Source organism: Primulina eburnea, chromosome 12 (assembly GCF_022965805.1).
Source record: "Primulina eburnea isolate SZY01 chromosome 12, ASM2296580v1, whole genome shotgun sequence".
NCBI classification, from domain to species: Eukaryota; Viridiplantae; Streptophyta; class Magnoliopsida; order Lamiales; family Gesneriaceae; genus Primulina; species Primulina eburnea.
Genome location: NC_133112.1, coordinates 3,792,339 through 3,804,901, shown reverse-complemented (window position 1 = coordinate 3,804,901; position 12,563 = coordinate 3,792,339). Strand labels below are relative to the sequence as shown.

At 35.3% G+C, this 12,563-nt stretch overlaps 1 protein-coding gene across 2 annotated transcripts; it reads right to left on the bottom strand.

Moving 5' to 3' along the window:
• Positions 1–4,978: 4,978 nt before the first annotated feature.
• On the bottom strand, positions 4,979–10,743 carry LOC140807265 (serine--tRNA ligase-like). 2 transcript variants are annotated; one of them, XM_073164048.1, is made up of 10 exons: positions 10,597–10,743; positions 9,808–9,971; positions 9,631–9,701; positions 8,898–9,059; positions 8,704–8,809; positions 8,123–8,316; positions 6,436–6,539; positions 6,106–6,289; positions 5,731–5,910; positions 4,979–5,483 (listed from the first exon to the last, which is right to left on the bottom strand). In XM_073164048.1, the coding sequence occupies exons 2-10, from the start codon at positions 9,938–9,940 to the stop codon at positions 5,280–5,282; spliced, it is 1,338 nt and encodes a 445-aa protein (XP_073020149.1). In that variant the 5' UTR covers positions 9,941–9,971; positions 10,597–10,743; the 3' UTR covers positions 4,979–5,279. The 2 variants fall into 2 exon arrangements, with proteins under 2 accessions (XP_073020149.1, XP_073020150.1); XM_073164049.1 differs by having other exon boundaries at positions 9,808–9,959; positions 10,597–10,739.
• Between the last annotated feature and the right edge of the window lie 1,820 nt (positions 10,744–12,563).

Genomic DNA, 12,563 nt, shown 5'->3' with positions numbered 1-12,563 from the left:
AGTGGTAGATCGAGTCCGCCATCTCGACGGCGAAGGAACAGATACTTGTTTCACTTGAACAGACGGAATCACTGGGGTAGGATTGGGCTTCCCCTCCTTGCCTTTTTTATCATTCCTTGCAACCGACAGATCCAAGACTGGTCGAGGACTTTGAGGATCTACATGTCCAAATACGTAATATTTAAAATCTCAGAATAGCAAATCATACAAAAGCAGGGGAAAATATACCTGATATGTCCAACTCTGCAGGGATAATACAATTGTATCTCGCAGTCCACCATGCAAGGTAGTCATCGGAGACTGAAATGGGGGCCTCCACAACAGGAGTCTTAAAATATTCGAATTGCTCCGATAATTCGATCAACGATAGGGAAGTGAATTTTTTTTGAGACAACTCTGCTTTCAACATTTCGTTCAGGGGGCGAGGCAGATACAAAGCGTTGGAGGGCACGGTTGGACACAAACCTAGCTGGGAGGGGTACAAGGTTGGATTGTAGAACTCAAAAACATGGGTACTCTGATCACGGGGGGACACCCCGTCATGTACAAGGAAACGAGGATGTAGGGTGGCAGTCCGCACATTGTTAACCAAGGAAGTTACGTCTGTCGCTTTACTGGTAGCCATATACCCAATCCACGGGTAATCCTCGGCTGTGATGGTGAGGAATGGTGGCCGGTGAACTGCTCTCGAGAAGGGCAGAGATCGCATAAAAGCACACACCCCTGCAACAGTGAAAGTACTCTGACAAGCCATTAGTTCCCTCCATGACAACCTCTCAGAAAGAAGGCCGGGTGGGGATTTTAACTCAGGAAAATAAGAGAACAGCCACATCTGAAGGAACCACATCACCCCGTTAAGCCTAGAGAGGGGCACATCATTCACGGCGACATTCAGCCAATGGTAGAGTGATCCCAGAAACATCACACCTAGACCGTGTACATTTCCAGTGCTTAGAGACCGAGCGAGGGCCAGATATTCCATAGTCGGCTTACCAGAAGAAGGACAAAAAAGATACTTACATATCAATACCCACATAAAGGATATACGTTCTTCGCTGGTAGGAGAAGTCCTCTTGAGAGCGCACCAAGACTTGATAATCTGAGAGTAAGAGGAAGGGCTCCAATATTGTTCAGGGAGCTGGGGTAAGTCCCGGGCATCTACCAGGCTAGCAAAGTCGTTTCCTAGAATGGGAAGGCCAGTGAGGTGCAAAACATCTTGAAGAGTGATGGACATAGGGCCGCATGGAAGAATAAAGGAATTACAATGCGGTGCCCACAGCCGAATGGCACCCTCAAGAAGGTCAAGATTAAAATTACGGTCGGTGGTGGACATTTGGATGAATTGGTAAAGGCCTTGCTTTCGCCACATTCCCCCATCAAATTTTTTCAACCTCTCCACCCAAACATTCCAGTTAGCGTCTCCTCTGGGTAAAGATTTAAATTTGGCAAACTCAAAGGGTGGTACAACAGTGCGATTTAGCAGTAAGGCGTTTGGCTCAAGGATGGGCAGAGGAAAGAGCATGTTGGTGGCCTCGGTGGATAAGGGAATATGAAAATAGGAAGGATCAATGATATGATTAAAAATTTCCACCGAGGTCGAGTCTTCCTCGACGATCGTTGAGGGTCTGCAAATGGCATTAAATTCAAAGTGAGATGAATGGAGACTTATCAAAGTACACCCAGATAAAGAATAAACATACCCAGAAGTAGACATCCCAGTAACAAATCTGCTATTAGGGGAAAGAGGTTGGCTCCTACGGGTAAAACGATAGGTGCTCACAAGCGAAGAATCACTGCTTGTCCCTGTGAGTTAATACGCACGAGCTACTTCATATCTTAAATCAGGAAATCTTTTCAAAAGAAAAATTAACATCAACGGGAAAGAGCATTAAACAGCATATTGATTTCATTGCCACAAGTGCCCGAATAACGCCCACCTAAAGGTATCAGTGCAAAGTTTCGAACAAAAACAGAGGGTGTCCACACAATTAATTCCACCATATTGAAGGAAAGTATGAACCCAAGAACTTACCTTCTTCCTGGAGTCGCACGGGCAGCAAGGTGCGAGGCGAAGAAACCAAACCACGCAAAGGGAGAACAAACCTCGGTTGCGCCCAAATCGATCCACACTCTGAGGTTCGCAGTCGACTAAAAGCGTCCGGACAGTGGGCAAAATCAAGGAACGAAAGGCGGTAGGAGGGAGCTTTGTTTCTGTGTTCCAGCGAAGAAGTGTGGTGATGAGGGTATAATAGAAGGAACGAAGGGAATGCGTAGGAGGTTTAGGGATTTGGTGCGGAGATCGAGGAAGATAGTTGGGGAATAAGGTTTGTGGTAGAAATATAAACAAGCTAGGATCTGGTATTGTGAAGGGGGTACATTTTCAAACTCATTTTAGAAGGACTCCAAGGAAATAAAAATACTTGGAAATGTGCGAGGGAATTCTATGTATTTGAAAAGGGACGTGCGAAAACATAGCCAAATTGGCCCATGGGCCAAATTGGCTACGGGGGGCAATTGTTTAGCCCAAATAAATGGGTCATTACCCAACTTATAGTGATTTAGCCAAAGTCTTGGAAGCCCAAGAGATAAAGCCCAAACAGAGAAAAAGCCCAATGGCCCAGTGAAGAAACATGATAGCATTTCGCTGCCACGGCCCGACGTGGAAGGAAGTGGAAGAACGTGGAGTGACGGGGGAAGGGAAAACTGTCGTGCAGAGTGGAACGAAAGTGGATGAAGACGATCAGAAAACTCTCTCAACAACTACACACAAAAATCTACAGTAAAAGCTCTGCAGAATTCTATCATCAATTGCACGCTCATTTTTCATTTTCCAGTATTTTAGTTTCTTCATATTTCGCATATTCCTCCAACTTTCTTGTGATAATGTCGTTCAAATTCATAGCAACGTAATTAAATTTGATGTTGTTAATGGATTCCTTCTATAAATTTGTCATATTCCTTATTTCGTGTTTACGTTTTTGAGCCATTTCGAAGGAGTTAGAACTTACGGCCGAATCGAGACCCGCAACGCTTGGTAAACGAAGTCAGATTATTTCACAAATTTGGCACGAACACGTGCCTGGCACGCCCGCAAATTTTCGTGACAAACAATTACATTGTCAAAAAAATGAAAGACCAAATAATTTATATCATTAGGGTCGGATTAAATCAAATCTACCAGATCGAATAGTTCAAAAATGAATTAATCGAACTTTTTAGGGGCGAAACCAAACATTAAGACTCTGTTTGGACAAATATTTTATAAAAACGTTTTTATAGTTAAAATATGTTTGAACAATTTTCTCTATTATTATAAAAATATCAAAAATATCTCTCAATTATTATTTGAAAAATGAGTAAGTCTCTTGTGAGATAGTCTCACGAATCTTTATCTGTGAGAATGATCAACTCTACTGATATTCACATTAAAATGTTATATTTTTTCATAGATGACCCAAATAAAATATATGTCTCACAAAATACGACCTGTGAGACCGTCTCACACAAGTTTTTGTCATGAAAATATGCTTGGAGAACATTTTTTAAAAAACTATTTTCAGAAACCTTTTAAACAAACATATTTTTTATAAAACAAAAAAAATTAAAGTAGTTTGTCCAAACAAAACGAAGCTTAAATGTCATATGTCTATATTGTAATTTTCTTCTAATAATCCAATATCGAGATTAAACATTGTAGCGATAATGAACTGGCGGGTCTCCCATCTACCACGAGTTGTGATTTATTGGAAAAAAGGTTCTTAATTAATTATAAATAGGCACATGCTAAGTTGACTTAATTGATTCCTTATTGAATTATTTATTTTCTAAGAAGCTTCTTTTATCTTAAAAATAAATATTTAAAAATAAGTACGACAAGCAACAAGAATATAATCGTTGTATACTAATTGTTGTTTAATTTATATATATATATATATATATATATATATATATATATATATATATATATATATAAATATATTTTGTCAAGACATGTAATTTCGAACTTATTTTAAAATGGATCGAGACATTTCAATAATAAATGCACTAGGCATGCTTCTTTTCTTTGCAATTATAACTAAAAAGCATGTGCTTTTGTCTTGGTGTATGTTTAGTTGTAATGAAATTAATTAGTTTTACGTGTCCAAGGATAACTTGGATGGTAGGCTTTGGTGAATCCATACTAAGATGTAAGAGGTTGAATCTCACCATGCCTCTGTTATCCTAACTTTAAGCATGTGACACAAAGTTTGTTTAATGTGATTTATCTTGTCGACATGTTTTACAGGCTACTGTGTTGATTTTTTTTTTTTTTTACTCAGAGTGCATCAAAGAAAATGACTGTTGATTCTCAAGATTAAAAAAAAAATCTACGCCGCACCTTTTGAACTCAATGTTTACTTAAAATATTTTAATACATAAAATTTAACATATTCAATATATTTTGCTAGATCTAATTAAAGATAACATTAGATATGAACAAAGGAATCAGGGTACTATGGGTTAAGATAAGAATTTTTAATGTAAAAATAATATTAATGCAAGATGTTTATATATCCTTGATGCCTATGGTCTGTAGCATATGGTTTTGCGACAATGAGATTATTTTAATTATTAAATAATAAAAGGGGCATTGATTCCTTTAGTTATTCTGGTAGGGAACACCTGAATCCCGTGGACATTTAACAACTATCAATAATAATTAAGCCATCTAATATCATATTAACCCACAATTCAACCATTCATTCACCGTCAGGAAAATTGTTACATGTGTTGGCCCAAGTTTACCCGGTACATACCAAAAATATCGACTAACTCAAAGTTTATCATATAAATAAAACAATAATGATACCTAGATAGTATATCTGTAAATTTGCGAAGAAAAACAGTATTTTATCTTTATTTTTCTTTTTTTTAAAAAAAAAAAAGTCACCATCTCTTGTTTAATATATAGTAACAAGAACAATTGCGTACACAGCAATTAAGTGAATCGTGCCATTTTGCAATTTTATTCCAACTTACTACGCTGCATTTGTCTATATATCAAAATTAACATTTGGCTCCACACAAACTCTTTAATCAAAACAATTATCGTAAACAACAATCTCATAAGTTGTAATCTGACAGAATGCATATTCCAACGCCAATAAATGAATTGTTGTCATAGAAAAAGGCGCGGCCAATGGGAAAAGTAAAAAACCTTGTACAGCGAGGGAGAGAAGGTGCTAACTCAAATTTCATGGGCACGTCTTAAATCATGGAGAATAAGGAACTGGGATTCATTACTTGGTCTTCTTCCCTTTGGTCTCCTTGCCCGGGTCATTCTTGAAAGGAAGGAAGGTCTTGCCGCCCATGTAATGTCTTAAAACATCCGGTATTTCGACCCCATTCTCCTTTTGGTAGTTCTCCAGGATGCAGCACATTGTCCTCTCGGTTGCTGTGAGGGTAGAGTTTAACATGTGCACGTATTTAGGTTTATCGTTACCCTGCACATGTATTTGTATAAGAAAAGTTAAGCATTTGGGAGAGAATAAAGATTGCGAGACAATGACCACAAAAAATCAATAAGATAGGCACACGACCAAGTGAGAGACATAGAGTTAATAGTGTTGAGGTCTTGTATAAATTGGTGTTTTCGGGTTGATCCTAAAGATGCCCTGGAATGATTTGTCCTCTGGCCTTGGTGTAAAATTCATAGAGAGAGGCTGACAATTCCATGCATACTAATTTTACCTTTTTTTGCCCGTAGCGAGTTTCCAATCTTCTCGCCTGATAATCTGTACAGTTTGAGCAGGAGACCAGTTCTCTGTACGTATTTGATGCAGGGAACCAACCCTCCAAGTCATACTTTTTCGCAGCTGCGTCGTTTAGTGCCCCAGAGACAATGGCTACAACTTGATGGGGAATTTTCAGCTGATAATAATCCATAAAGTCAGTTGAAATTAATTCATGGTGTGAATATAAGGAAAAATAAATGGTGACCATTAAGTTAGCAGGCATGCATAGGAGTTCGCTTCAAAACATAAATTTTTCACTACAACCCATATATAGTAGATTTTCATGGTTGCCGCAATCATCAATAAAAACAAGGGAAATTGAACGAGATACCATTTTATAGAAATCCTCGGAATTTTTTATCATTTCTTCGTGCATGTCCCATGACTCATTTTCATTTGGGCTGGTTATACAGAATTGTTCCACCTTCTCAAACTGATGAACACGAAAAATTCCAAGAGTATCTCGACCATGCGAACCTGCTTCTTTACGGAAGCATGACGAATATCCAGCATATCTGATAGAACACATTATTCATAAGTAAAACAAAAAACAAAAATTAAACAAAATAAAATCTTAACTGACTGCAAAAGAACATGTTAAACCCAACAATCTAGCTATAAGACTATAGCAGGCCAAGTTACTCAATTGGTGATAATGTACCTCAAAGGCAGTTGTGAAGGATGTATCCACTCATCTAGGTGATATGCACAAAGTGGTTGTTCAGCAGTAGCAATAAGATATTTGTCGTCTCCCTCGCCAGTTACCTATTGAACAAACAATCAGGCACATTTTTAATTACCCAAAAAAAAAATTCCATTAAGAAAGCTATCAAGCATATAAACAAAATTGCAAGCAATATCATCACCAGATCAAGAAAAAAAATCCCAAATGTGGGATTCAGCAAAATAATTTAATCGCATTATAGTGTGAAAAAAGTCCTATCAAATAAAACACAAAACTGATCTGAGCCTCTCAAATTGAATATGTTCATTCGACTGGTTAACAATATCATTATATAATATAAAGAACCAACACTCTTAAAGTGAGAATTCATATGCTAAATCAACAAAACATTTCACTTCATTTCACACGCTAACTTCAAGGTGCTCTGGAATAAACTAAGATACCGTCTTTGTCCATTTTCGACCTTAAATGGTTGCGAGTACCCTAACATCACCTGTTTGACGTTACTAATAATCCTATCTCTTGAGTCTTGACATCGATCATATCGCTCATTGAAAAAACTTCCAAGTTGGCAAGTGCACCAGCAGACAAAAATATGTATGACTCCTCGGAGCATCAAATAACAATAACTCTATTCTTCATGTTATCTTCATGAGGTTTCAGTGGCTTTTCAAAGAAAATTTGGTAAAATGATAGTTGTCATGGATAAACGCAAACTGGATTTTTAGCAAAATATGGCTATGCAACACAAGAGGTGTGACAATGAAGGTGACCATTTTGGACAAAAAAAACTCATATATAGTCTCCAAATTACATGCTTTGCCACTTCAAATTGCTTAACAAAGTAAGGTCTGTCTCCAGCCATCTTATAGATTTGTTATAATAACGACTCAAAGGTCTTTTCAAAGAATTGCATTCTCTACACCAGTTGTCTCATAATACTTGTTTAGTAATTGATAACTTTGTTTGGAATTCATCTCAATTTGGTTAAACATTTGAAAACATAAAAAAAAATCAGCTAAAAATACTCTAGTAAAACGTAACTAGAGCAGCAGATAGGAAACAGTTGGAATAAGTTCCTCAAGAACTCGGGAATCCATCCGAATAATGGGTCAATTCTAATTTTTTCTGGTGTGTGACGTATCAATCTTACAAGTGTTGAGTTTTGAGCCTGATTGAACTCGAGGATTGTCGTACCTTTAGAATGGGATATGATCTTTTTGTTTTAATTTCTACCTATTTTATTTTCACATCTTCTAGATCTGCATTAGTCCTATTTCAGGTGCAAAGCCTCTTCTTCAGATGTGTCCTCGACAACCTGGCGGTTCTTCGGTCTCCGCTTTTGGGGGCGAGATATATTGGGCATTCTAGAAAAACATTTCGCAGTTGTCCTAGGAAGGAGGTCAGGTCTAGCAGGCAGAAATAAAATTGACATTCTCAGCGAAGGAAGACCCTTTCTGTTTCAGAATCGGATTCCACTTCCAGCAGGAATCGCTACAACCGACGTTCTTAATTCGGTAATCTAATAGAGGGGGAATCTCTCCTGATGTGATATACGAGCAAGGACTACCAGTTCAAAACTCGTGCCCAGTACAGCTCCAAGTGTGGCATGAAATTTCTCTAACAGTTAGTTTTTGAGTTATAAAATAGGTTTAAGAATAACCTTGTAAAGTTCTTCATCAAATTGTGTCAACTGAGCACACTTGCCCATAATTTCTTTTCTCATGAAGAATGGAGTCTGTAACGCAGTAAAGCCCCTCTTTTCCAAAAATTCAAGACCAAAATTGATCAGAGCTTGATTAAGTCGCACACCATCCCCTTTGAGATAGAAACCTCTGCCTCCGGCTACATTTGCTCCTAAAGTAAACCAAATTTAGTTGCATTAGTAGGCTACCGCAATAACAATGTGCAATAATTGTGAAGTTCAAAATATCTGATTGTGGGTGAGGCATATCAGCTGCTGTCCATGTGGATTGGAACCCCTTCTCTTCACGCATTATAATAATCAAATTTGTCCAAGTAAGTAACTTATTATCGATAAAACAGAATCATACATAATATCAATCAAGTGAACTGTGGAAATGCTCGAGTCTCCTGGAGAAACAGATTTCATTGACTAAAAAATAAATAGAAAGATCAAAAGTACGAAATTAGACATCAACTTAAACGGTCCCACGATTATACAGTTACATAACACGGTAGCACACAATACGTGATATCCAAAATAATAATAACACTTTGTACCCTTTTTTATATCCGCAATTCCCAGAAGCTCTACAAGATCAACATGATTTTTCAGCTTTGGTGCAGTCCACTTCTCTCCCCATGATCGTACAACAGCATTATTTGCCTATAAAATATTTCATCTCTCAAAGGAATGTTACATCAAAAGAAAACATAAATTTACAGAACATAAACAATTTCAGTAAACGACATACCTCATCATTGCTAATGGGGACAGAATCATGTACAAGGTTTCCTATAATTTGCAGTCTAGACTGCACTGCTGCTAAAGCCTCTTGCACCTCCGCCTCTTTAATTGCAGTAAGTTTTTTGTTTTCCTCTGTACTTGCAATCATTCCACTGATATCATCACCTGCCTTTTAGGACCCAACAAAAGAATTCAGTCTGAAATCCAACCATATTAATGAGAGAGAGAACAGAAAACTCGGTAGCATTGATAAATAATATAAGATCCAAAGGGTAATGCGAGTCAAGCTCCATAAATGGTAACTAAACAGCCCCTCAATTTAAACAACAAAGGAATCGGTATGTTTCTAATAACTTAAATTTCTAGAAAATGCAATAAATTTATAACTGACAAGCCTTTTTAGGTTTACAAAATACCCCGGCATACCCAGGTAAAATTTGACGTGTCAGAGACACTACATATCCAAGGATCATTTGGTTGGATTCCTATACAAAAGCATCTAATCAACTATGTAAAGGAGTGTGTCATGCAAATACTTCGAATTTATTTTTGAGACGGTGGCTTAAATGTTCAGCATTGTCCCTTCAAAAATCAGAATGTTGTGGACTTTCTTTGTGACATAAACTGTACTGGACAAGGCTAGAGTGTGACAGAAAGAAATATACCAAGCGAGAAATATTAAAAAATTCACACGAGAAAAAAGTGTCATATAGACCAAGTAAATATGAAGAAGTACTCACAATTCTGAGACCGGCTATTTTTTTGTTTATACTGTTAAAATCCTTCTTCAACAAATCTAGCTCGTATTGTCCTACAATAATATCACATCAAAGTTGCATAAATCCACATAATGAAGAACAGCACATCGCCACAAACCAAAACGAACAAGGAACTATGAAGTTAATATGAATAATTACGTTCACGCCAAGCTGTGTCGAGTTGAATGACCTCGTCGACGAGACCAACATTGGCATAACGACGACGCTGAGACTCTCTGATTTTTTCCGGGTTCCCACCTTTCTCTTCCCGAAAGAGATTAATGTCCAACATGCTTATCTACCTCTCCTACCTATTAATATTTCTGCAACATTCAAACAACAGTCAAAAAATTGGAAAGCAGTTAAGATCTTTGCTAGATTGAAATGCTAAACTATAAGTAATGGGAAAAAAACTACAGACTACAGTGATGTGTAGAATCGATGTTAACTCAGTGAAACAGCACAGATAAGACGCTAAAAATGAGTTCGGTAGTGGTAACAAGATATTAGTTGACAACCCAGATAGATCAGAACCACGATCAAATTTTACAACCTGAAAACGAAATTAGATTACAAATGCGGCCCGCAATTCTTAGGGGACTCGACAAGACCGTGTCTTGGGTCCTCAAACTTCAGTACCTTTTCCATAAACATTGGAAACATAACACATCACTGAATCAACCCAGGATCAAAAGTCACCTAAATCTCCAACTTACAAAAAACATAACAAAAACGGAGACTCATTCCGAATATAATAACTCATAAGAGATTGAGAAAGAATAAACACAAAGAAGCCCACGTCCAGAAACAGCACATCGTATTCAGATTCAGAGTCCAAATAGCTTACACAAATCTACCATTTATAGGTTGCCAACGCCTCATTCGGCATCATATCTTGAGAAATGGTCAAATAAAATAAACAGAAACAGAAAGAAACGAAGCGCTTACTGCGATGCGGACAAATTAGAAAGGAAGATCGAAACACAAGTGAAAGTGGATCGGAGAATTCGTAGACGAAGTAAACTGCGAGAGTTAGGGTTTATACCATTTTTATTTTGAGGTTTGGGCCCTGTTCGGCCTCTCTCATTCCGTATTACCCAACCATTTATGTAATAATAAATAAAATTTAATATCACAATTTTAGTTTTGTTTTTTTATTAAATAATTATGGTCATATAATTAAATTTTAATAATTACTTTTAGTATTTTTTAAATCATATTATTAAATTTTTATTTACACAATTAACAAAATTCTTTGTGACATTCACATGTATTTAAAAATATAATTATCAAATTTCAACAATATACCAGCAATTTAATCACATGATTTCAAGAACAATGACTAAAATATTATTATAACATAGTTACAAGGCTACAATTAATTCAATAAAATATACACGACTAAAAATGTATCATCTTAATACATACAAAATTAAAATTGACGTTTTTCTTTTTATTAGTTAACAAAACTAAAAGTATAATTTAGATTTTAATTTCATATTTACATTTTAGTTTATAACTGTGTTTTAAATTTAAAAAAAAAAAGATGAGTATTTTGAGAAAAAAAAATAGTGGATATCAGATATCAAAATTGGTTACTATATAAATTTCTTAGAATTATTTATGGAAAAGATATATAATTTAAGTCTCCATATTTTATACTAAAATAATTTTGACCCCAATATTTCAAGAGTAGTGTGAGACGGTCTCATGAATCTTTATCTTTGAGACGTGTCAATCCTACCGATATTCACAAAAGTAATATTTTTAGCATAAAAAATAATATTTTTCATGGATAGGTCAAATAAGAGATCCGACCAACGAAATTTATTTGGGAAATTGTTTAACAAAAGTTTTGATGTTGTTTCAAACTTTCGTTGCAAATGTAAATCTATTCTTGTTATATTTATAAATTTTATGTATATCTGACATTTTTAATAATTTCATAGGAGTTTTAACGTAGTAAAAACTAATGACTTGATGTGATATGGTTAATTTTTATAATTACAAATTTTATATTATTTATTTATATAATATAGAAATTGTATCCACGGATCATGGATATACATTTTTGTTTATTTATGCATTAGATTTAATTAATTTATCATATATATAAATAAAAATTTTCTTAAACATTAAATTAAGGGTATTAAAATCAAGATTTTTTTGACATAGTTTCATTATTTTAAAATCAATTATTAAGGTTTGTTTCTGAAAAAGGATATTGATTTTGCGATAGTTCGGCTATTATATAAAACAAAAATGAAAGAACGATTTTTTATGGGAAAAAAATCGAAGTTCCTTTTTTTGTTTATATAATAACCGAACTATCGCAAAATCAATATCCTTTTTCAGAAACAAACTTTAATAATTGATTTTAACTGGGATTTCTTACTATATATTATCTATATTATACATAAAATATATAGTGAAATTTTTATATTTGGAATTTAAACTTTTTTATGCTTATATATACCGAAATAATATTTTTTTAAATTTTAAATATAGCACATACCGAAAATAGTATTTTTTTTAATTTTTAAAAATAGCACATGTTTCTAATTATAAATTTGAACGATTTCAAATCGTATGAATCACAATCACATGATTTAATTAGTACGCTAATTTGCATTTGTTCCATGGCAAGCTAATTTGCCCAAATTTAATATTCATGATTTATGAATTGTTTATATTATTTAATTACATCACCGTTAAAATTCCGTGAAGTCCAGAAATTCATCTAGAGGAGGAAGAAGGGTAAAAATCTCGGAGTGAAGCTATTAAAAAAATGGAAAAGGTGATGTTCATGGATTCTTTGGTGGAATAGGAATTTGCAATGAAGAAAATGGAGAATTAGAGTCTTCAATATTTTATTTAAGAGGTGTTTGTCGGGTTTTCTTGGGTTATATTAAAAA

Coding starts and splice junctions, on each gene's coding strand:
- LOC140807265 (XM_073164048.1), bottom strand. CDS start 9,940: ATGTTGGACATTAATCTCTTTCGGGAAGAGAAAGGTGGGAACCCGGAA. Junction 8,317..8,703: donor AATTGCGGATATAAAAAAGG/GTACAAAGTGTT, acceptor GGTTTACTTTAG/GAGCAAATGTAGCCGGAGGC. Junction 5,911..6,105: donor CCGAGGATTTCTATAAAATG/GTATCTCGTTCA, acceptor GATTATTATCAG/CTGAAAATTCCCCATCAAGT.